The sequence below is a fragment of the Carcharodon carcharias genome, chromosome 5 (assembly GCF_017639515.1).
Source record: "Carcharodon carcharias isolate sCarCar2 chromosome 5, sCarCar2.pri, whole genome shotgun sequence".
In the NCBI taxonomy this organism is placed as follows: Eukaryota; Metazoa; Chordata; class Chondrichthyes; order Lamniformes; family Lamnidae; genus Carcharodon; species Carcharodon carcharias.
This window is the reverse complement of record NC_054471.1, coordinates 186,153,187-186,177,643: the sequence shown is the minus strand read 5'-3', so window position 1 is coordinate 186,177,643 and position 24,457 is coordinate 186,153,187. Positions and strand designations below refer to the sequence as shown.

The following is a 24,457-nucleotide window of genomic DNA, read 5'->3' as shown; positions in this document are numbered from 1 at the left end:
TTGCACTCCAGATTTCTGAATTCTCTCCCCATTTAGAAAATAGTCCATGCCTCTATTCTTCCTACCAAAGTGCATGACCTCACACTTCCCCACGTTGTATTCCATCTGCCACTTCTTTGCCCATTCTCCTAACCTGTCCAAATCCTTCTGCAGCCTCCCCACCTCCTCAATACTACCTGTCCCTCCACCTATCTTTGTATCATCTGCAAACTTAGCCAGGATGCCCTCAGTTCCTTCATCTAGATCATTAATGTATAAAGTGAAAAGTTGTGGTCCCAACACTGACTCCTGTGGAACTCCACTAGTCACCAGCTGCCATCCTGAGAACGACCCCCTTATCCCCACTCTCTGACTCCTGCCAGACAGCCAATCTTCTATCCATGCTAGTACCTTGCCTCTAACACCATGGGCTCTTATCTTACTGAGCAGCCTCCTGTGTGGCACCTTGTCAAAGACCTTCTGGAAGTCCAAGTAGATAACATCCATTGGCTCTCCTTTGTCTAACCTACTTGTTACCTCCTCAAAGAATTCTAACAGATTTGTCAGGCATGACCTCCCCTTGATGAAACCATGCTGACTTTGCCCTATTTTACCATGCACTTCCAAGTATTCTGAAATCGCATCCTTAATAATGGACTCTAAAATCTTACCAAGGACCGAGGTCAGGCTAATCGGCCTGTAATTTCCCGTCTTTTGCCTCACTCCCTTCTTAAACAGAAGGTCTGACCTCCAACAACCACAGCCATCTTCCTTTGTGCTAGCGATGACTCTGACTCCAACCTGCAGAGAGTTTTCCCCCTGATTCCCATTGACTCCAGTTTTGCTAGCACTCCTTGATGCCGTACTCGGTCAATTGCTGACTTGATGTCAAGGGCAGTCACTCTCACCTCAGCTCGGGGGTTCAGCTCTTTTATCCATGTTTGAACTAAGGCTGTAACAAGGTCAGGAGCTAAGCGACCCTGGCAGAACCTAAACTGGGCATCAGTGAGCAAGCTGTTGCTAAGGAAGTGCCGCTTGATAGCGCTGTCGAAGCCCACATCCCGCGAATGAAGTCAAAAAATTTGACGTTCTGACACAGACTCCGTTTGAGCATGTGCGGGAAGTGCTCCCCCTGGTGATTTGGCACAAATTAACACCGCTTTCTGCAAAGTGCCTCGTAAATTTCTTCACAGTCTGAAATAATTACCTAAAAAGTCCATCAACTCAGGACTTGATGCTAGGGTTGTGTCCTTGGCAATAAATTTGAAGATTTCATCAAACACCACTCTTCTTTCTTTTATATCAGCCTCCCCTACGAATAAAACTTTCCTGGGCATGGAGGGCAGGTTTGTCTTGGGATATTGGGTGCCCAGCTTCTGACACAAATCGTCAATCTCACTGTACTTCCTGGATACCTGAAATAAAGAAAAAAAACAAACTTATTTTGGCGCTCTACTTTCCAAGCATCAACACCTTACACCAGTAAGTATTTAACTGACACGTAGGCCTGGATCTTCCACTTGCCACTGACTGCCCAAAAGAAAAATACTTGCCTTGATTGCAAAAGCAAAATTGACTGCAGCAAAAGCTTCCCTCTTCTACCTGCAGCTGGGCCGGTCAGGACAAGCAGAGAGAGGCCTTCCAGCATTGCCGCTGAATACAGGCCCCTCGTGATGTCATGAGCTGAAGACATGCCCCTGGAGGTCAGGCTTCAGGTAAATGACAAGCCAGTTTTTTTTTTACATAATTTAAAAAAATATTTTTAAACAATTAGGACACTTTTCAGAACTATTACGTATTTTAAAATATGTATCACGTTTTTATAACGGTTTCTAAAAGTTTGCCAGGGTCCGTTTAGGTATCAAGGTAAGCCTGACTCGTCTCCACGATCCCCCACCCCGGCTCCTCTTCCCCTCCGTCAAAAAGCTGTTTCTGACATCGACGAGACTGAGTAGTGGGGAGCCAGGGGTGCTGGAGCCAGAGAAGCCAGGGATGGAGAGAGGAGCAGGGCGGAGGGGGAAGGGTCGGGGGGGGGGGTGGGGGGAAGAGTTCATGAAAAACTTTTTCACCATCTGTTCATTTTCTCAATGTGGTCATTAGCACTTAGAGGGGTAATGCCTTAATTCACGCCTGTGATTATCAGCTCTAACAAAGATCCGTGCAAGTTAAGGGCAAACATGCAAAGTTGTCGAATTCATGTTCCCTGCCACTTTCAGAACCGGAGCAGCGGGACTGTCAGCATCAGCTCCTTTGGAGCCCATTTCAGGCAGACGGCAACTTGTGGATTTCAAAGCATAAGATCGCTCGAGTTGTGGTGCCCTTGCGACCCTCAATAGTGGTGAATCTCTCCACGCTTGGGCCTGTAAAATCCAGGCCGTAACCTTATGTGTACAGTACATTTCATATAGACAGATATTGCTTTCAACTCTACACACAGTAAGTTTTATTTTATCCTTCCATGTAACGAAGGCATCACTGGCAAGCCCAGAGCTTGTTGCTCATCTAGTTGCCCTCGAGAAGGTGGTTGTGAGATGCCTTCTTGAACCGTTGGAGTCTATCAGGTGTAGGTACACCCACAGTGCTGTTAGGGAGGGAGTTCCAGGGTTTTGACCCAGAGGAAGGATTGGGCTCACACCAGCATATCTGGTTATTAACCACAGAAGTGGCAACTGAATCTTCGCCAGTAGATGGACGAGTTAACAACCAAATCCACTGCCAATATTTCACTGGTTTTACGTCAGAATAAGAGAAGTTGCCTCATCTGCACCACTATCCAACTAACTCAAGATTCCTTAGAAAACACTTAATCTAGGACCAGTTATAGTTGGAGTGTTGAAATACACTCAGGATTTTAAAAATTGGTTTATTTCATAAAACGTTAGCCAACCAAACATCATATATACTGAACTGCCAATTATGCGATACAGGCCTCAAAAATAGCCTCACTCACATGGCTACCTGCTGCCCAGACTTCAAAAAAAATTCAGAGGGACAAAGAACTTTTTTTTTGACATTGGTGCTGTAAAATTAGTGATTCAATGGGAAAACATACTCATAACCAGTTTAGCATAGCGCTGTAAATATCACTGCTTCAAGTCACATGGATTCTCCCAATAGCCCGTAATTTAAATACCAATTGCGGACCCATGCCAATCAAGAGACTGAGATTAGGAAGGAAGCTCAAGAATAGGATGAATATTAAATCAAAGAACTAGGAAGTAAAACTGGCCTGAAGGAGGCTGCGCCTGCCCTGCCCCTTGCCCGTGCAGTTAAAGCTGCCAGGTTTCCCACATAGCATAGGCCTCCCCCACCCCTGTTGTGGATAAAATACCAGAGGGATGAGGCCTTTTTGGTGGTCATTAATTGAGCCTCAACAGGCCCAAGGGTGGACGGGATCTCAATGCCTACCCCCTGACCCCCTTAAAGGTATCAGACAGGTCAGGACTGGCAGGTTGGGGACAGGAAGGCCGCTCACTGGATTTTACACGCCCCTCCCAACCCCCAATCTCCACCTTCAAACCCACCAGTGGGGGATAGTAAAATCCTGCCCAACCTTTCAGGTCAGTGACCTTTCACCCGGGCTGGGAAAAATTAGAAATGGAATAGGTTTTGAGCAAGTGCAAACGGGAAAGGTGGGGAAAAAGGGTAAAGTGGAAGTCCGTGATAAGGTGGAGTACATAACTGCATATAAAATTTAAATCAATCTGATTCATTTTAAAATGTTGTCCCCTTTTAAGAGGTCCTGCAGCTCCTCTTCAGGCATTTTTGATCCAAGTTCTACGCAATACCATAGGTCAGGTTTCAGCTTCAAACCTCTGAGCCTGCTCTGCACTTCCCACTTTCTTCTGCAAACATATCAAGCCAGCCAGCCTCATCCATTGACTTTTCTCACTAAACTTGTTCCCTTTTTATTTTATTTTATTTTCTGCCAACACACTGCCCCCACACCCCAAACTCTGATGTGTCTGGCAGTCATCCATCAACACTGCCTATGGCTACACTTTTGCTGTGCCGATTCTTTTGATGCTGCTTTGGAGCCTCAAGGCCCAGAAAGCCTGTCCAGGTCGAGTGGACAACCAGGGGACAAGGATTACAGGCCAGGGTTCAAGGGGCAGAAAGCTATGCTTTGCCCTCCCCTCCCCCAGTCTCTCCCCCTTCCCCCCCCCCCACTCACTCTTGCTACCATCCTATCTCCTCCCTCACCACTGCACATAGTCAGTCACTCACTGTGTTTCAACCTCACTGCTGCACCCTCCGACAACATTCGTAACTGCCTTTCCCCGCACCCCCTACTCCAACCCCCACCAACCCCACCGCACCCCCTTCCAGGGCTCAAACCATGACTTAATTCCATTTTTTCTTTCATATCCCCCACCATCACACTGTCTTCCCTGGTAGCCTATTTGGGCTACACAGAATCTGCGGCACAAACAGGCTGTTTGGCCCCACCGCTCTATGCCAGTGTTTATTCTTCACGCAAGCCTCATTTCAACTCCACATCCATGTCTCTATATTCCCCATGAACCAAACCAAACTGCTATCTTCAACCACTGCCGTGTGGCAGTGAGTCCCACATCCTCAGGATTCCAATTACTGCCAGTTTATTTATTTGATCAGTCACATTTATGCTCCCTCTCATTCTGGGCTCCAGTTTCTCCAAACCCACCCTAATAAACTTCATCCTAATTTTAAAAAGCCTCTATTATGTCTACTCTTTGCTCAGAAAAGAGCCAGAGACAACTCAATCTTTCCAGGTAATTGCATCCTCTTATTCCTAGTAAAAAGCCTCTAAATCTTTTCTGCACTTTCCCCATTGCTGCATTGTTCTTTTTGTAGTCTGGAAACTAGAAATGCAGAGCCTGGCACGTCTCCAATATGCTTCTGAAAAAACTGTTCTGTTAAAATCTTCAACAGCAAATGATTTTGGTGCCATCTAATGGTTTCCTCAAATCATGACATCTGCTCTATTAATGCAAACAAGGCAAATAAATTTAAATGTTTACATCTGAACATAAGACAGGAGTATTTTACCTTTGATTGTACATGTATTAGATGTAATGTGTCAGGTACATTCTGAGCAAGGGTTACAGTCGGCAAAAGAGTAGAGTCCAGGCAGAACATGATGCTGAAATCAATGCACGCATCGCAAAAGCTGAGTAAGAGTGTGGGACAACAGCAACCTGACTGAGAACACCAAACTGTGAGTCTCCCAAGCCTGTGTCCCCACTGCACTCCTCTAAAGTAGTGAGGCCTGGACAACGTATGCTAGGCAGGGGAAAAGGCTAAAATTTCCACCTTCACTGTCTGAGACATATCCTTGGCTGGGTTGTTGAATTCAATATTCAGTCCAGAAGGCTGTAAAGTCCCTAGTCGGAAGATGAGGTGTTGTTCCTCCAGTTTGCGTTGGGCTTCACTGGAACAATGCAGCAAGCCAAGGACAGACATGTGGGCAAGAGAGCTGCGCGTGCCCCCAGTTTCATTTTATCCTTCGGCTCATCCGACGCCTCAACAAGAAACTTTTTCGCTTTCTCTCAAGTGCTAAGGAACGCAAGCTACAACAACTCATCGACACCTACACCCATCTAGGACCCCCCACCCCTGCCTGTTCCTCCATCCCCACCCTTTCTTCCAATCCCAACCCCCTGACCTTCCCCTCTCCGATGCTGAACGTTCAGTGCTCAGCAAAGGACTTAGTTTCATACCCGTACGCCCTCACCTCAATGAATTTCGGGCTCGGCATGATACTGAACTCTTCTTCCGCCGTCTTCGTCTCCGGGCTCACTTCTTTGGGCAGGAGTCCTCTCCCAGTTCAACGGATCCTTTTACCCATCTCCAATATTCTCCCTCCACCTGGACCCCTCCCTCTGGATTCTTACCTTCTCTCGATCTTTTCATTGAGAACTGTCAGCGTGACATTAGTCGTCTCAATTTCTCTGCTCCTCTCACCCATTCTAACCTGTCTCTCTCTGAACTTACTGCACTCCATTCTCTCAGGTCCAACCCTGACATTGTCATCAAACCCGCTGACAAAGGTGGTGCTGTTGTTGTCTGGCGCACTGACCTCTACCTCGCGGAGGCTGAGCGTCAACTCTCAGACACTTCCTCCTACCTCTTCCTGGACCATGACCCCACCACTGAACATCAAGCCATTGTTTCCAGGACTGTCAGTGACCTCATCTCCTCTGGGGATCTCCCTCCCACAGCTTCCAACCTGATAGTCGCCCAACCTCGGACGGCCCGCTTCTATCTCCTACCCAAAATCCACAAACAGAACTGCCCCGGTAGACCGATCGTCTCAGCTTGCTCCTGCCCCACAGAACTCATTTCTCGTTATCTCAACTCCCTTCTCTCTTCCCTTGTCCAGTCCCTTCCCACCTACATCCGTGATTCCTCTGACACCTTACGTCACATCAACAATTTCCAGTTCCCTGGCCCCAACCGCTTACTCTTCACCATGGACGTCCAATCCCTCTACACCTCCATCCCCCACCAGGATGGTCTGAGGGCCCTTAGCTTCTTCCTCGAACAGAGGCCCGAACAATCCCCATCCACCACTACTCTCCTCCGTCTGGCTGAACTTGTTCTCACACTGAACAATTTCTCCTTCAACTCCTCTCACTTCCTCCAAATAAAAGGTGTGGCTATGGGTACCTGCATGGGCCCCAGCTATGCCTGCCTCTTTATGGGGTATGTGGAACATTCCTTGTTGCAGTCCTACTCCGGCCCCCTTCCACAACTCTTTCTCCGGTACATCGATGATTACTTCGGTGCCGCTTCATGCTCTCGTCAGGACTTGGAAAAATTTATTAATTTTGCTTCCAATCTCCACCCCTCCATCATTTTCACGTGGTCCATCTCTGACACTTCCCTTCCCTTCCTTGACCTCTCTGTCTCAATCTCTGGTGATAGACTGTCCACCAATATCCATTACAAACCCACCGACTCCCACAGCTATCTCGACTACAGCTCCTCACACCCTGCTTCCTGTAAGGACTCCATCCCATTCTCTCAGTTCCTTCATCTCCGTCGCATCTGTTCCGATGATGCTACATTCAAAAACAGTTCCTCTGACATGTCCTCCTTCTTCCTTAACCGAGGTTTTCCACCCACGGTCGTTGACAGGGCCCTCAACCGTGTCCGGCCCATCTCCCGCACATCCACCCTCACGCCTTCTCCTCCCTCCCAGAAACATGATAGGGTCCCCCTTGTCCTCACTTATCACCCCACCAGCCTCCGCATTCAAAGGATCATCCTCCTCCATTTCCGCCAACTCCAGCATGATGCCACTACCAAACACATCTTCCCTTCACCCCCCTTATCGGCATTCCGTAGGGATCGCTCCCTCCGGGACACCCTGGTCCACTCCTCCATCACCCCCTACTCCTCAACCCCCTCCTATGACACCACCCCATGCCCACGCAAAAAATGCAATACCTGCCCCTTCACTTCCTCTCTCCTCACCGTCCAAGGACCCAAACACTCCTTTCAAGTGAAGCAGCATTTCACTTGCATTTCCCCCAACTTAGTCTACTGCATCCGTTGCTCCCAATGTGGTCTCCTCTACATTGGAGAGACCAAACGTAAACTGGGCGACCGCTTTGCAGAACACCTGCGGTCTGTCCGCAAGAATGACCCAAACCTCCCTGTCGCTTGCCATTTCAACACTCCACCCTGCTCTCTTGCCCACATGTCTGTCCTTGGCTTGCTGCATTGTTCCAGTGAAGCCCAACGCAAACTGGAGGAACAACACCTCATCTTCCGACTAGGGACTTTACAGCCTTCTGGACTGAATATTGAATTCAACAACTTTAGGTCGTAAGCTCCCTTCCCCCATCCCCACCCCCTTTCTGTTTCCCCCTTCCCCTTTTTTTTCTAATAAATTATAAAGATTTTCCTTTTCCCACCTATTTCCATTATATAAAAAAAACCCACTAGAGCTATACCTTGAGTGCCCTACCATCCATTCTTAATTAGCACATTCGTTTAGATAATATCACCAATTTTAATTTTAACACCTATGTGTTCTATTGTACTATTGTCGTTGACATCTTTTGGTGATCTGCTTCTATCACTGCTTGTTTGTCCCTACAACCACACCCCCCCACCCCCCCCTCCACCTCTTTGTCTCTCTATCTCTCCGCCCCCCACACACACACCTTAAACCAGCTTATATTTCAACTCTTTCTTGGACTCGAACGCAAGTTCTGTCGAAGGGTCATGAGGACTCGAAACGTCAACTCTTTTCTTCTCCGCCGATGCTGCCAGACCTGCTGAGTTTTTCCAGGTAATTCTGTTTTTGTTTTGGATTTCCAGCATCCGCAGTTTTTTTGTTTTTATCTCAATGTTTAACATAGAGTTGACCACCATGGTGCAAACCATCATCTTACGAGAGGGAAGGTCGCCACAATAATAACAACCAACCAATCTCAGTTTTAAAATTTTAAACTGATGTAGCCTCAACAGCTTTGGTTGGAAGCGTGTTCCAGATTTCCATTACCTTGGATCAGCTATACAAGTGCACCCCTGGGATACAGTATTTTCAAATTTAATACACTCAGCCAGTAAACTGAGCTCCTCAAAGTTAAAGCAGAAGATTTTCCTCCAAAGGGTGAACACTACCACCAATAACCTGTATTTATATAGTTTCTTTATGTAGGTAAAAAACAAACAAGAACGGAGTTGGACGAAACTTAGCGCCAAGTTAGAGATATTCGGTTGCAACTTAAAGCTTGGTCAAAGGGGCAGGTTTTAAGGCAGTGTCTTAAAGGAGAGGGAAGTGGGGAAATGAAGGAATACTAGAGTTTAGAGCCTCATGGAATGAAGCAAGTGAGGGATGCACAAAAGGTCAGAGTTAGAGGAACGCAGAGTTCTCAGAGGGCTGCAGGTGGGTTACAGAGATAGGGGGGATTTGAACACAAGGATGAAAATTTTAACATTAAAGGTGACAGTGGGCTGGCTGCCAATGTAGGTCAGTAAGCACAGGGCTAATGGATGAAAAGGACTTGGTGCGAGTTAGGATAGGGAAGCAGAGTTTTGGATGAGCTCAGGTTTATGGAGGATGGAAGACTGGCTAGGAGAGTAGGGAATGGTATCAAAATAGGACTGTTACTCAGAGTCATAGAAGTCTACAGCACAGAAAAGGGCCCTTCGGCCGATTGAGCCTGCGCTGGTTGAACAAGTACCTTGTTTGTACTGTACTGTTAACACAGATCTGAGGTAATGCTCAGGAGACATGAATTCAAATCCCACAGCAGCTGCAGGGATAATTGAAATTCAATGAATGAATTAAAATCTAGAATAAAATACTGTCAGTAATGGTGACTGTAAAACAATCAGATTGTTGCAAAAATGCATCTGGTTCACTAATGTCCTTTAGGGAGCGAAATCTGTCATCCTTACCGGTCAGACCCAAAGCAATATAGTTGACTCTTAAATGGCATAGCAAGCCACTGAGTTGTATCAAACCTCAATGGAAAAATCAAATAAAAATAAAACAGGACAGACCATTCGGCATCAATCTAGACATAAGATACGACAAAAGCTCATCCAGCCCAGTTGACACTGCATAGTTCTCCTCACTAATATTTGGGGACTTGTGCTAAAATTGGAACAGTTGTCCCACAGGCTAGTGAAGCAAAAGCACGATGTAGTCATTCTCACAAAATCATAATGCGTCCTGTATCCCAGACATCTTGGTTATGTGTTGTCCCACAAGCAGAGCAGGCCCACCAGAAGTGATGGCACGGTGGTATAAAGCCAGGTGGGAGAGGCCCAGGAATCCACAACATTAACAGAGGACCCCATGAAGTCTTGTGGCATCAGGTCGAACATGGGCAAGAAAATCTTCTGCTGGTTACCACCTACTGCCCTCCCTTAATTGATGACTCCTGAATATTCCTCTATGTTAAACACCACTTGGAAAAAGCATTAAGGGTAGCAAGGGCACAGAATGTACTCTGTGTCGGGGACTTCAAAATCCATCACTGGAAGTAAATTGGCAGCACCACGACTGACTGAGTTGATTGAGTCCTGAAGGACATATCCACCAGACTCTGCTTACAACTGGTGGTGAAAGAATCAACACAAAAAAACTTACTTGAACTTGTCCTCACCAATTTACCTGTTGGAATATATCTGTCCATGAATTGTTGGTAGGAGTTACCACTCTACAGTCCTTGTGTAGATGAAGTACTGTCTTGGCACTGATGACACTCTCCATTGCAATGTTTGATACTCCCACCGTTCTAAATGAAATAGATTCAAAACGCATCCAGTAGGCTGAAGCTGAGAACCCATGAGGTGCTGTGGGTCATCAGCAACAGCAGAACTATACTCGACCACAATCTGTAACCTGCCATATCTCTCACTCTTCCATTATCATGAAGCCAGGGGATCAACCCTGGGTCAATGAGTATAGGAGAACATGTCAAGAGTCATACCAGGCATTGCTAAAAATGAGGCACCAACCTGATAAAGTTACAACGCCACACTACCTACATGCTAAACAGTGGAAGCAGCATTCTATTGACAGGACCAAGCAATCCTACAACCAATGGATTAGATCTAAGCTCTGCAGCCCTGCCATGTCCAGCGGTGAATGGCAGTGGATAAACATCCCCAATCTCAATGATGGAGGAGCTCAGCACATTGGTGGAAAAGACATGGCTGAAGCATTTGCAACCATCTTCAACCAGAGGTGCCGAGTGGATGATCCATCTTGGCTCCTCCAGAGGTCCCCCGCATCACAAATGGAAATCTTCAGCCACTTCAACTCATTCCATATGATAGCAAGGAACAGCTGAGCACACAGCTCACAGCAAAGGCTATGGCCTCCAATGGCATCCCAGCTCTAGTGCTTAAGACTTGTGCTCCAGAAATAACTGCCCTCCTAGCCAAGCTGCTCCAGTACAGCTATGGCACTGGCATCCACCCAACAATGTGGAAAATTGCCCAGATATGTCCTGTCTAAAGAAGAACAATCCAACCCAGCCAATTACTGCCCCATCAGTCTACTCTCGATCATTGGCATAGTGGTGAAAGGGGTCATTAACAGCGAAACCAAGAATCACTTACACAACAATGACCTACCCATTGATACTCAGCATGGGTTCCACCAGGATCACGAGGCTCCTGACCTCATTACTGCCTTGGCCCAATCATGGACAAAACAGCTGAACTCTCGAGGTGAAGTGAGAGTGACTGCCCTTGACATCAAGACCATATTTGACCAAGTGTGGCATCAAGGAGCCCGAGCAAAACTGGAGTCAATGGGAATCGGGGGAAAATTCTCCGTTGGTTGGAGTCATACCTAGCACAAAGAAAGATGGTTGTGGTTGTTGGAGGTCAGTCATCTCAGCTCCAGGACATCACTGCAGGAGTTCCTGAGGGTACTGTCCTAGGCCCAACCATCTTCAGCTATTCCATCAAGGCCTTCCTTCCATCATAAAGTCAGAAGCAAGGATATTCGCTTATGATTGCATAGCATTCAGCACTATTCATAACACCTCAGATGTTAAAGCAGTCCCTTTCCACAGCAAAACCTAGACAACATTCGGGCTTGGTCTGCTAAGTGACAAGTAACATTTGCGCCACATAAGTGTCAGGCAATGACTATTTTCAACAGGAGATAATCTAATCATTTGCCTTGACATTCAGTGGCATTACTATCGTTGAATCCCCCACAATCAACATCCTGGGGCTACCCTTGAGCAGAAACGGAATTGGACCAGCCACATAAATACTGTGACTACAAGAGTAGGTCAGAGGCCAGGAATTGTGTGATAACCCACTTCCTAACTCCCCAATGCAGAATGCAGCAACTCGCCAAAGCTCCTTTGACAGCACCTTCCAAACCCTTGACCTCTGATACCTAGAAGAACAAAAGTAGCAGATGCATGGAAACACCACCACCTGCAAGTTTCATTCCTAGTCACACACCATCCTGACTTGGAACTTTATCGCCATTCCTTCACCGTCTTGAAGATCTGAGCAATATTTTTCCACAACAGAAGATACCTATAATTGAGCAGGTAAATACCTTGGCTTTTAGAGGTAATGCAAGAAAAATTGTATATGAAAGAAAAACTGAAAGATAAAGAATAGATTGATCTCAGCTGGGAACTGCAGTGGAGGTTGTATAATTGCCTCAATGCCCTTGGACTGCAGCAGGAGAAATGTCAGCAAAGGTCCAGTTCTGGGCACCATACTTGAGGAAGGATGTGAGAGCATTGGAGAGAGTACTCAGGAGATTCACAAGAATGTTTCCAGGGATGAAGAACTGTAGCTATGAGGATAGATTTGAGAGGTTCGGACTCTTTTCCTTGGACAAAAGCAAGCTGAGAGGAGATTCGATAGAGGTATTCGAGATCTTGAGGGGTATGGACAGGGTAAATAGTGAGAAACTGTTACCATTCAAGACAGCATCAAGAACTGAAGGACATAAATTCAAAATAATTGGCAAAAGGAGTAAAAGTGATGTGAGGAAATTTTTTTTCCAGAAGGTGGTTGGAGCCTGAAAAGAACTTCTTGAGAGGGTGGTGGAGGCAGGTTCGATCAAGGTATTCAAAAAGGAATTAGATGACTATCCAAAAAGAAAGAATGTGCAGGGTTACAGGGATAAGGCAAGGGAATGGAACTAGGTAGAATGCTCTTTCAGAGAGCCAGTGCAGACTTGATGGACTGAATGGCCTCTTTTTGCATTGTAAATATTCTGTGATTCTGTGTGATCCTGTTCCTGCTCACTCTCTTGCTGGATATATAAAGCTAGACTGCAACAAAAAGGGGAAAAAAGAGGAAGTGAGAAAAGTTTGCAGCTGACCTTAAGTTAGACCACAGAATGATGTGTAGATGGGAACAGGAAATTACAAATACAATTTGTGAGTGGACAAAGATGTGGCAGATAGAGTCATGAGATCAATCAGTTTGGGTTCAAGGAAGAATAGTTTTTTAATGATGAGATACTGGGAGGAGCACTGGGTGCTCACATAAGTATCATGAAAAGCTACCGCACGGGTACAAAGAGTAATCAAACAGGGCTTATGGAACATTGTCCTTCATATTAAGGGGGCTTGAATACAAAAATAAAGATGCATTTCAATTGCAGCTTAGACAAATCCTGTACTCAGCACCTCTAGAATGACCTTAGAAGGGATATAATGCAGATTCACCAGAATATCATCAAGGATCAAATTAAAGGGAGGGAAGCATTAATTTGGTTTGTATTCCCTGGAGTTTAGGAGGTTGAGTGGTAAACTAATCAACATGTTTAGTACAAAACCCTGACAGCTTGGAAAGATAAACAACTTTCTTTGGTGGGTGAGTCCAGAACAAAGGAGGCATAGTCTCAGAATTAGCACTTGATTATTTAGGAATGAAATCATGAAGCAGTCTTTCAAACAAAGGGCAGTGAAAATCTTGCATGTGCTAACCCAAAAGGCTGGGTCAACTGAATTTTTCAAGCTCAATAGAAGTTGTTAGGGAAGGATCTTAAGGGATAGGAAGGGAAAGGCAGCTTATAGGGTAGTGGTACACATCAACCACGAACTAATTGGTTGGTAGAACATGCTGGGGGGTATGAAAGGCCAGCTAATGATTATATTTTCAACTCGCTCCTCAACTTGAAGCACCTTGGGATGTTTAATGCTAAAGGTGCCATATTAATAAGTATTGTTGTATAAAACATGGAAACAAAAATTAGGATGTTTCTCAACCCGGCAGTCAGAAGCAATATCAGTAATATGCTGGTGGTGGAAAGGATGGGTGGAGGGAACAAGTGAAGAGCTGACAGTCGACTCCAATAATTTGCTGCTGAGTCACATTTCATATTTTAATCGTAGAAGATTAGAAAAGTTGTTTGGAGATTTACAGAAATGTAAGGGAAAATCTGGAGATGCAGGTTGGGAACCTTCCGAATCCAGATATCCATAGGCAGCATTTTTCAGGCACATCGCAAGCAGCCAAGTTGCAAGTGAGTTAGCCAGCGTATTGGTATAGGCAGAAAGAGATGTCTAGGGCCCATACTGTGAACATGTTAGGCCCTTTATTTGCAGTTGCAGAGGTTCCCCGTTGAAGGTTCGGTCTGCCTGTCCATCTCGCATCAAGAAGCTGTATCCTGGAAAATGTGATTTACACGCGATCTAACAAGTGACCCTTAAGAAAGCCACTGCCATTGATACAGTGACCAAAGTCCAAGGCCCAACCATCTTCAGCTGCTTCATCAACGTATCTTCCCTCCATCATAAGGATCAGAAGCGGGGATGTTTGCTGATGATTGCAAAATGTCAGCACTGTTCGCAACTCCTCAGATATTAAAGTAGTCTGTGCCTCTATGTGAGAGAATGGATGTTTTCAAAAAAATATTTTAGGGAATATTGTTATTCTGTGAAGAATGGTGTGCGCGCATGTGTGTAAATGATTTAATTAAGCTGAGGAAGGTTACTAGAAGACAGGTTGTCTAGGTGGTTTAAAACATGAAAGGATAGAGGTGTTAAGTTTGTGCATTTGCAATGAGATAGGTTGGATCTAACATTTGCATTTTTAGGTAAGTTGAGGATTTGTTTGAATATCAAAAGCAATTCAGAGGTGGCAAGAAACAATTTTGCACCCTTGCAGGAGTTCCATAGGTAAATAGAAGAGGGTATATTACATTTTATTGACCCAAAAGCAGAGGCAAAATGGAAACAAGAAAGATTTTATGTTTGGAAGGATTTGAGTTTCAAAGAGGCATGAGAACAATGGAATTCGAGATGAAAGGGGGAGAAAGGTATTTTAGAGTTGCGGAAAGCTTCAGGGAGCTGGTAATTGTTGGCTATGTGAGGAAGGTTTCCTGGAAACAGCTCTGGGCTGGGAGAAGATGTAGTTTGAATCAGCCATCCTGTTAAGCCAGAAAAGTCTTGGGCTGCAAAAAGCAGTCTTGATCTGAAGTTCTGGGTTTCCACAGTAGAGTTGGAGGGACTTTAGAAGGTCATGTGGTATGCCTTCATTAAAGCTACAACAGTTTGCCTTGGGTAATATCACTGGAATTTAAACATCTATGAAAGGAGTGTTGCCTTGTGTTTACTTGTGGGTCTGACCAAGTACAGACCCTTTTTGATGGCATGTTTTGTAAGACTAATTTTAACTGTGTAACTGTAATGTTGTGTGCTTAAGTTTAATTTCCTTCTTGTTAATAAAACTTTTACTTATAATTTTTTTAAATGCCAAAAGTGTTACTGGACTTCCTGCTGCTGAGATCAGTACATTTTCTTCTCGTTTTCAGAATACAAAAAAAAGGCATGGTCCATAAGCCAAGTTTCCCTCCGGAAGTTGGTTTGCACAGCAATTAACATCGGCTGTGGTCATAACATATGCAACACGTCCTGGACAACATTTGAGCTTGGGCTGTTAAGTAGGGAGTAACAATCACACAACACAAGTGCCAGACAATGACCACCTCCAACAAGAGCGCGAATCTAACCATTTCCCCTTGGTGTTCAATGGCACTACCATAGCTGAATCCCCAACTATCAACATCCTGGGGGTTACCATTGACCAAGAACTGAACTGGACCAAAAATAAATACTGTGGCTACAAAAGCAGGTCAGAGACTCGGATTTCTGAGTAACTCACAAACTGACTCCCCAAAGCATGTCCACCACTTACAAGGCACAAGTCAGGAGTGTGATGGAATACGCCCCACTTGTCTAGATAAGTGTGCTCCAATTACACTCAAGAAGCATGAGAACATTCAGGGCAGAGCAGCCCACTTGATTGGCACCCCATCCCCCACCCTCAACATTTACTCCCTCCAACACCAACGTAGAGTGATTCACTGCTGCCACTCTTTCAACAGCACCCTCCAAACCCATACCCTCTACCACCTAGAAGGACAAGGGCAGCAAATGCATGGGACCACCACTTCCTGAAAACTCCCCTCCAAGCCACACACAATGCTGACTTGGAACTTCATTGTTGTTCCTTCATTGTCACTGCGCCAAAATCCTGGAACTGCCTTCCTAACAATATACAAGTACTAGATGGACTGCAACAGTTCAAGAAGGCAGCTTAGTCTCACCTTCTCAAGGGCAATTAGGAATGGGCAACAAATGCTGGTCTTGCTGGTGACTTTTACATCCCTTGAAAGAATATTTTTTAAAAATGCCAATTCACCAGGGAGCTGCCTGGGGACAATCCCACCGCATCTAAATGGGGCCAGAACTCCAATATTTTAAGTGTCTTGGGCCAACGCAGATCATGGCCTGCACCTAGTTCATGCTGTTGCAAAATAATTTCTAGGTCCAAGTGCTTCCTTGCAAGTTCTCTCAATTTTTTTTGCAACCATTTTATGTTTCAATCTAAATGTTACTTCTCCTACCTCCATATTATGGGCTACGTTCAATTGCGTGGGCCAGTACAGTCTCATGTCCCTGGCAAGAGTGACCTGTAGTAATCCTGCTGACTGTTCTACCTTTTCTCCCTGTGGTAGTGTGCCAAACCTCTATTCGGCAACTTCAGCTGATGGCATAAAGTTGAGCATTTCCTATCTGGGTTAAGTCATGGGTATGACCCAATCATTTAAATGGATCAATTTGTGCCACCTTTGCTAGCTGTTAATGAAGTAGTAACAGTCTCAAAATGGAGGTGGTAGCTTTACCACCTCATTAACAGTTAATGCAGCTGCCTCCATTTTGAATGTGGCCAGCCATGGGCACATAAAAAACCCCCTTGTTTCGGGTGACAGGACCTCAATTTTCAATATTATCAAGGGCCTGTGACGTAAACAGGATCTCAAGTGACAATTTTAGTCAGAACTGATGGATCATGAGCCGTCCACAGGCTATGGAACCAAAGAGGACTGACAAAGGCAAATGCTGTATTATTTCTTTTGGCCCCAGTCCACAAAATCTATTGAGCTTGCTGTCACTCTGGGACTCCCATTCTTTTGTGATCACTACCCCAGCTTGCTGGCAGCTGTCCAAGCCCTATCTTGAGACCCTCCAGTCTGGCGAGCTGTATTGGGAGACCCGTTTGGCACCCTGCAGCTTGCCTGCCAAAGTTAAATGAGGCCAGGGTCTCAAAATATTGGCAGGGTTGGGGGTGTCTGGCACCAGAACACACAGTTGACCAGAATTCTCTGCCGGCCCATCACCCAAAAGTCAAGATCTTTTAAAATCATCCACTTTTTTCGAAAGATGAGGGCAGCACAACTTCACCCTAGCAGCCTGTTCTATTTCATTCTTAGATCTAGTGATCAATAAAAAAAGAAATGCCATAATCTGCCATTGTTTGTTTATTATTCATTCACAGGATGTGGCTTTGCTGGCCGGGCCAGCATTTATTGCCCATCCCTAGGCATTTTTCTTAAAACAAAAATATAATGCCCAGTGATTTGAATTAAGCAATTAAAATGATGCAAGAGACACTTCGAAAGTAATACTGAATCGTGGCTTTGAATTTTCAGTAGGTTCTTAACATATCATTGCACGTTCCTCTGGTTAGACAGCTTGGGTATCAAATCCAGGTGAGCAAGAATGGGTCAGATTGGAAGTCTCAATAAACAGTCAAATAATCAAACAGTGCGTTTTCCAATCTCTTTTGACTTCGTTTCAGGTCAGTAGACCAAAGCATGAATGGTAGATATTAATAACTTGGAGATATAATGGGTAATCTTAACCACCCTCACATGTGGAATCTCAAACCAAAATAACTTGACGGTGCATAACAGCATTGCATTAGCAAGCCTTCTATTAAAAATGCCAAGGTGCATGAATATCTTACAGATTAAGAAAATACATATTTTGTTGGGAGCTTATTCCCTCTAGTGGTCAGACTCCTGTTACAATTATGAGGTTTAAGATTGTGATGTTTTGGGACTGTGTCTTTAACTTAAGGGGCAATGAAGGGGTCACGTGACTTGTTCTGAAGTCTGCCTGACAGCAAGAGTGGATTTAATTGTTGGAGATTAAAGAAGGCCCAGATTGTCTTACGGGGAAAAGGGTGCGATGTGTTTACACTTGGAGAAGATGGCAGCAGTCTATGTGTTAACAGTGGAGACAGTCTCCAAAGTCCCAGAAAAGTGTTGAGAATGTCAGGTTGAAAACAGCTGTGCTCTATACTGTCCATTTACATCCAAGATAAAAGAGAATTAGAGTCTCATGAATAGCCAAAGAGCATTTCTAGCTAAATGCAAGGTCCATGTGATTCATGTTACCATGGAGGTGAGCTTTGAGAGCGAAAGAGTCTAAGGTATCCCTAAAAACTCACAAGCAAGGTTAGTCTGCCAGAATACAGGACAGGGAGAACAGCTATGTGTAATAAAACACCGTGGTTCACCGTACAAGAATGCAGGTGGCAGCTCACGCTCAGATTGAAAAGACCAAATTCACGAGGAGTTAAAATGAAGCTCGAAGATTTGCCTAGCTTATGCTTGAGGAAGAATCTCTTGGTAGGGGAAACTTCACTGTGAACGATGGTTCTGAGATTAAATGTTCCCAGGCCAAGAAAGGAGAACAGAAGTAAGCCCTCAGGAGCTAAGAATCAACTAGGACTGGTCCCAGGAGAATTGAATGCCAACTTAAAGGACAGTATAAAGTATCTCTGTGAAGTGTGTCTGTTATAGAGTCATAGAGGTCTACAGCACAAAAAAAGGCCCTTTGGCCCATCGAGTCCGCACCGATCAAACAAGTACCTAACTATTCTAATCCCATTTTCCAGTACTTTGTATGCCATGGCATCACAAGTGCACATCCAAATATTTCTTAAATGTTATGAGGGTTTCTGCCTCTACCACCCTTTCAGGCAGTGAGTTCCAGATTCCCACCATCCTCTGGGTGAAAAAATTCTTCCTCACATCCCCTCTAAACATCCTACCCCTTACCTTAACTCTATGCCCCTGGGTTATTGATCTATCCACCAAGGGGAAAAGTTCCTTCCTGTCTATCCTATTTATACCCCTCATAATTCTGTGTTTTAAGCTATATGTTGGCGACAAAAAATGTTTAATCAATAGTGCATTTATTCTTTAGTTACAGTCTTAAAACATGAAATCATATCGTGTCATCTTTTTAGCTATTAACCGGAAGTTTGAGTTCTTTTTTAAAATTTGGTCTCTGCGGAAACATTAACACTACCAAATTCCTCTCAGTAGATGCTAATCAGAGGCCTTGTAATGGGAAGCGTCCCAGCCACAGGTTCAAGTCCCACTCCAGGAATTGATGGTCAAGGAAGATGCATTCATAACGCAGCCAAACAGGTTGAAATGTCAACTTGTAAATCCTTCCAACATACACCAATGGGCAGACAGTAGGAGCGCAAGAGATTCCTGGTCAGCCAAGTGATGGAAAGAAACTTGGAGCCTCTACCATTCCTATCCATAGTTCCAGGCTTCAACAAGCATACTGGTGTATATTGCCACAGCAACTTGGATTCTGTTGGGGCCCGGTAGGCTCAGCTGGCTGGACGGCCAGTGCGGGTCAGATTGGTATCAGCAGCACAGGTTTTGATCCCTGTTCCAGCTGTGATAGATTCAGGACTTGCCTCCTTGCACTATCCATGGTGGAGATCACGGCGCTGTGGATTGGACCTGCCTTTGAGCAGAGAACTCAAGAAGATGATGCTAATCACCAAAAAGCACTCACTAAAAGCAATGCCACTTTGCTGAGTAATTTTCAAACAGTCTCAGTTCAGAGAACAACATCTTGTTCCCAACTTCTTGTCTCCATTATGCAAAACATAGAAAATAGGAGAAGTAGGTCATTCGCCCCTTCGAGCCTGCTCTGCCATTCAGTATGATCATGGCTAATCCTCCATCTCAATGCTGTACTCCTGTTCTCTCCGCATACCCTTTAGAGTCTAGAAATCTATCTATTTCCTTCTTAAGCCTTCAGTGGTAGAGAATTCCACAGGTTCACCACCCTCTGAGTGAGGAAGTTTCTCCTCATCTCAGTCCTAAATGGCCTACCCCATATCCTGAGACTGTGACCCCTTGTTTGATATCCCCCAGCCAGAGGAAACATCATCCCTGCATCCCAGTCTGTCCATCCCTGTCAGAATTTTCTATGTTTCAATGAGATCCCCTCGCATTCTTCTAAACTCCAGTGAATACAGGCCTAGTCGGCCCAATCTCTTCTCATATGACAATTCTGCCATCCCAGGAATCAGTCTGGTGAACTTTTGCTCCCTCCATGGCAAGTAAGTCCTTTCTTAGGTAAGGGGACCAAAACTGCACACAATACTCCAGGTGTGGTCTCACCAAGGCTCTGCAGCTGCAATAAGACATCTTTGCTCCTGTACTCAAATCCTTTCATAATGAAGGCCAACTTACCAATTACCTTCTTAACTGCTTGCTGTGCTTGTATGCTTGCTTTCAGTGATTGGTGTACAAGGACACCCAGATCCCTTTGTACATCAACATTTCCCAATCTATCACCATTTAAATAACACTCTTCCATTCTGCTTTTCCTACCAAGGTGGATAACTTCACACTTATCCACATTACACGCTTCTGCCATGTATATGACCACTCACTCAGCCTGTCTAAATCGCCTTGAAGCTTAGCTGTGGGTGCTAGAAAAATCTACATGCCTTTCCCAGAATATTTCAATTTGTTCAACTTATTCTGAATTAAAAGCTGGTTCACAGTTCATCCCCTTTTATATTACTCTCAGAAATCTATAGTTACCAGCCTTTGAGAAAAATAACATTATGTTCATAACTGACCCAATCATGAAGTTTGTATACATTAGAATTCAAGTGTTTGATTGCCTCTCAAGCCTAGTACAAACAGAAACTTGCATTTATATAGCAATTAATTAAGGGGAATTGATTAGTCCATTGGCACACGAGCTCACTAATGGTAAGCATTAATTTGCAGGCTTCAATTCATAGCTGATCACTTGCTTTTCTGTCATGAGTCAAGTGAAAGGAATTAGGATAAAGCAACAGTGAGTAATTTGCTCAAGGCACCATTTTTCATTTGAGCTTTGCAGGAATTGTTGATAAGCTGTACATCCACTGAAGGCATCTGTGCTGCGTCCAACCTCCTGCTCACTCAATATCCACGTGCGTATTTTCCAGCCCAGGTCACTGTTTACCAATTAACATTAATAAAGGTTGTTGAGTTCCCTCCTCCCCCAGATCAGGGAGGCCAAGGAAATGCATAGCAGTCAATCACCTCCAACCAAGGTCAGTTAACTCGGATCAGGTCAAACCTGGAATCTTTTTGATCTGAATGCAGCATACTTTGCAAGATGGTGCATTTGCCATTAACTTATCCAGAGAGTCTGCTAATCATCTAAAACTGGTGTCTGTGCAGGTTTTCAATTCAATGACCTTGGTGAAGACGTACAAACTAGAATTAAATGTGAGCCTTTATCTGATCAAAGCTCATGGTAACGCCTTAAGACAGAACCAATTTGATGCAATGCCTCACTGGAACCCAAGGCAGGTCAACTGTTGCCACAAGGTGAGATGACAGCTCCATGTTCTAGTTATTGTGTGTCCAGTGACCCCACAATTCTCTGTTCGAGAACCTGCATCTTTTGGAAGTGAAACTTCTTAAATAAACTTTAATGTACAAAGTTGAGTTTTATAATAAATATTAATACCCTACTAAAGTACCCCTGGTGTCCATGGAAGCTAATTAAGAAAAACAATTGACTTGGCTGATTAAACGAATGATCAAAAATTGCCTCTGTTCCTTTTGTGGATTGAGACAATTCAAGAATAATCAACATCACAAAATTACAATGGAGTTCAGAATAAAAAATAAAGAACACCATGGAATATATCGGCCCAGATCTTCCGGTCTCCGGATAGCTGGAGACTGGAGGTGCCCAGGAAGATGTGTCACAGGACCCCTCAGAAGTCCCAATGCAATGACTCTGTGGGAATGGCCTGGGAAGTTTGAGCTTCCGATGGGCAATTTCCCTGCTCCCCAGGACCTTTCACAAAGCCTCCAACTGTAAGTCAGAGTCGGAGACTTCAGACAGTTCCGACTTACTCACCTGGATAGTTACTCAGGAAATATTAGACAGGAAAAAAACCATACCTAACTCCTGGGTAACTATACAACTCAACCCCTAATCACCTACGCTAACCCTCCTTCCTGACTAACCCCTCTGAACACCTCCCCCCACCCCCGACCTAACCTGACTAGCCCTGCCCCAACTCACCTATCCACTCACTCCACTGCCACCTTACTCCTTTACCCTCTCTCCATAGCTGCTTCCAAAGGAGGTTTGGGGCATTTAAACTCTTTACTTACTGGAATACGGCAGCTAATGCGGTAAGGGGAGGAGAGGGGTAAAGTGTTTGTGTGGATTCTCCGCACTGCTCCCTATGAGGTTTGCTGCACTGAGTTGGATGTGAAGGATCCTCTATTGGAAGATCACTCAGAAAAAAAAGCATGCATTTTTTGTTTTGTCTGATCAGGGTTGGAAATAGGATTTCCAATCCTGATCGGAAGATCGGGGCCAATATGTTTTCGGACCAGTGTGAAAATTGGCTTAAATGTAGGAAAATCGCAATTGCTGTTGATTTTAATGGGAGCAAAGGCTGATAAAATTACCCAACTGCTTTTGGCTAGAGCAACCGCAAAAGTCTCAGGAAAATACGGGGTGGAATAATTAAAGGCACAACCCACTTACTCCACAATCTCATTTTTATTTTACCTCATTCAAGGATCCCTCTGGTGTAGATCCCCAGGAAAGGACTGACACCAATGTGTCAACTGATCATTTGTTTTCCCCACACTGTTGTATCAATCTCAAACACACCTCATTGGCATGTTCTATCATGTACAATTTAGGGTTTAGCTAAAGGAGATAACCCCCATAATTACCTGTCCAATGGCACACACCATGCCCCATCCAAATCTTTTGCCTCTTCCTCTTCATGCTGTTCCTTGGCATCATTCACGGGTTTAGGCTCAGTTTCCACACGTATGCTGGCAACACCCAGCTGTATCTCTCCACCACCGCCCTTCATCCCTCCACTGTCTCTGTATTGTCAGACTACATGTTAAACGGAGTCCTGGATGAGCCATAATCTTCTCAAATAAACACTGGGAAGTCTGAAGCTATTGAGTTTAGCCTGCATCACAAACCTCAACTTCACATTGATTGCATTGACCCCCCCACCCCCCCTTGCTGGTTGCTGCCTCACCTTGAACTAGAATGTCTGCAGATGCCTTATTTGACCCCAATTTGATTTTAAACTTCATATTTTCTCTATCACAAAGAGACACACTAGCACCTCCATAACATTGTCTCCAATCTGCTGCCAATACCCTTATTCTTGCCTTTGTTATGACCAAATGCAAGTATTTCAATGACCAACTTCCCAATCCTCCATATACTTCAAAACCTCTGCTGCCAGTGTCCACTCCTTCACCAAGACTTACCCATCCATCACTAAGCTACATTATTGGCTCCTGAATCCCAGCTTCTTAACAACAAAGTTAAAATGGGCATCCTCATGTTTAAATCACAGAGTCACAGAACCACACAGCGCAGAAGAGGCCCTTCAGTCCATTGAGTCTGCACTAACACGTGAGAAATACCTGAGCTACCTACCTAATCCCATTTACCAGCACTTGGCCCATAGCCTTGAATGTTATGACATGCCAAGTGCTCAGCCAGGTATTTTTAAAGGACGTGAGGCAACCCACCTCCACCACCCTCCCAGGCAGCGCATTCCAGATCGTCACCACCCTCTGGGTAAAAAGGTTTTTCCTCATCCCCCCCCTAAACCTCCTGCCCCTCACCTTGAACTTATGTCCCCTTGTGAACGACCCTTCAACTAAGGGGAACAGTTGTTCCCTATTCACCCTGTCCATGCCCCTCATAATCTTGTACACCACGATCAGGTCGCCCCTCAGTCTTCTCTGCTCCAATGAAAACAACCCAAGTCTATCCAACCTCTCTTCATAACATAAATGTTTCATCCCAGGCAACATTGTGGTGAATCTCCTCTGCACCCCTTCCAGTGCAATCACATCCTTCCTATAATGTGGCGACCAGAACTGCGCACAGTACTCCAGTTGTGGCCTCACCAAGGTTTTATACAACTCCAACATGATCTAAAATAATAATAATAATAATAATAATAATAATAATAATAATATAAAAACAAAAAAACTGCGGATGCTGGAAATCCAAAACAAAAACAGAATTACCTGGAAAAACTCAACAGGTCTGGCAGCATCGGCGGAGAAGAAAAGAGTTGACGTTTCGAGTCCTCATGACCCTTCGACAGAAATTGAGTTCGAGTCCAAGAAAGAGTTGAAATATAAGCTGGTTTAAGGTGAGTGTGTGGGGGGCGGAGAGATATGCTTCTATCGACATCTTTTGAGGATCTGCTTCTATCACTGCTTGTTTGTCCCTACAACCACAACGCCCCCCCTCCACCTCTTTGTCTCTCTATCTCTCCGCCCCCCACACACACACCTTAAACCAGCTTATATTTCAACTCTTTCTTGGACTCGAACTCAAGTTCTGTCGAA

General features: G+C 44.8%; 1 protein-coding gene across 1 annotated transcript in view; it reads right to left on the bottom strand.

Annotated features, from left to right (window-relative positions):
- Window positions 1-24,457, bottom strand: part of hs1bp3 (HCLS1 binding protein 3) — a 131,431-nt gene that overhangs the window by 89,745 nt on the left and 17,229 nt on the right. The window contains exon 3 of the mRNA XM_041188843.1: window positions 1,187-1,394. Coding sequence (XP_041044777.1) covers window positions 1,187-1,394 — 208 coding nt within the window. The remainder of the gene's footprint in view (window positions 1-1,186; window positions 1,395-24,457) is intronic.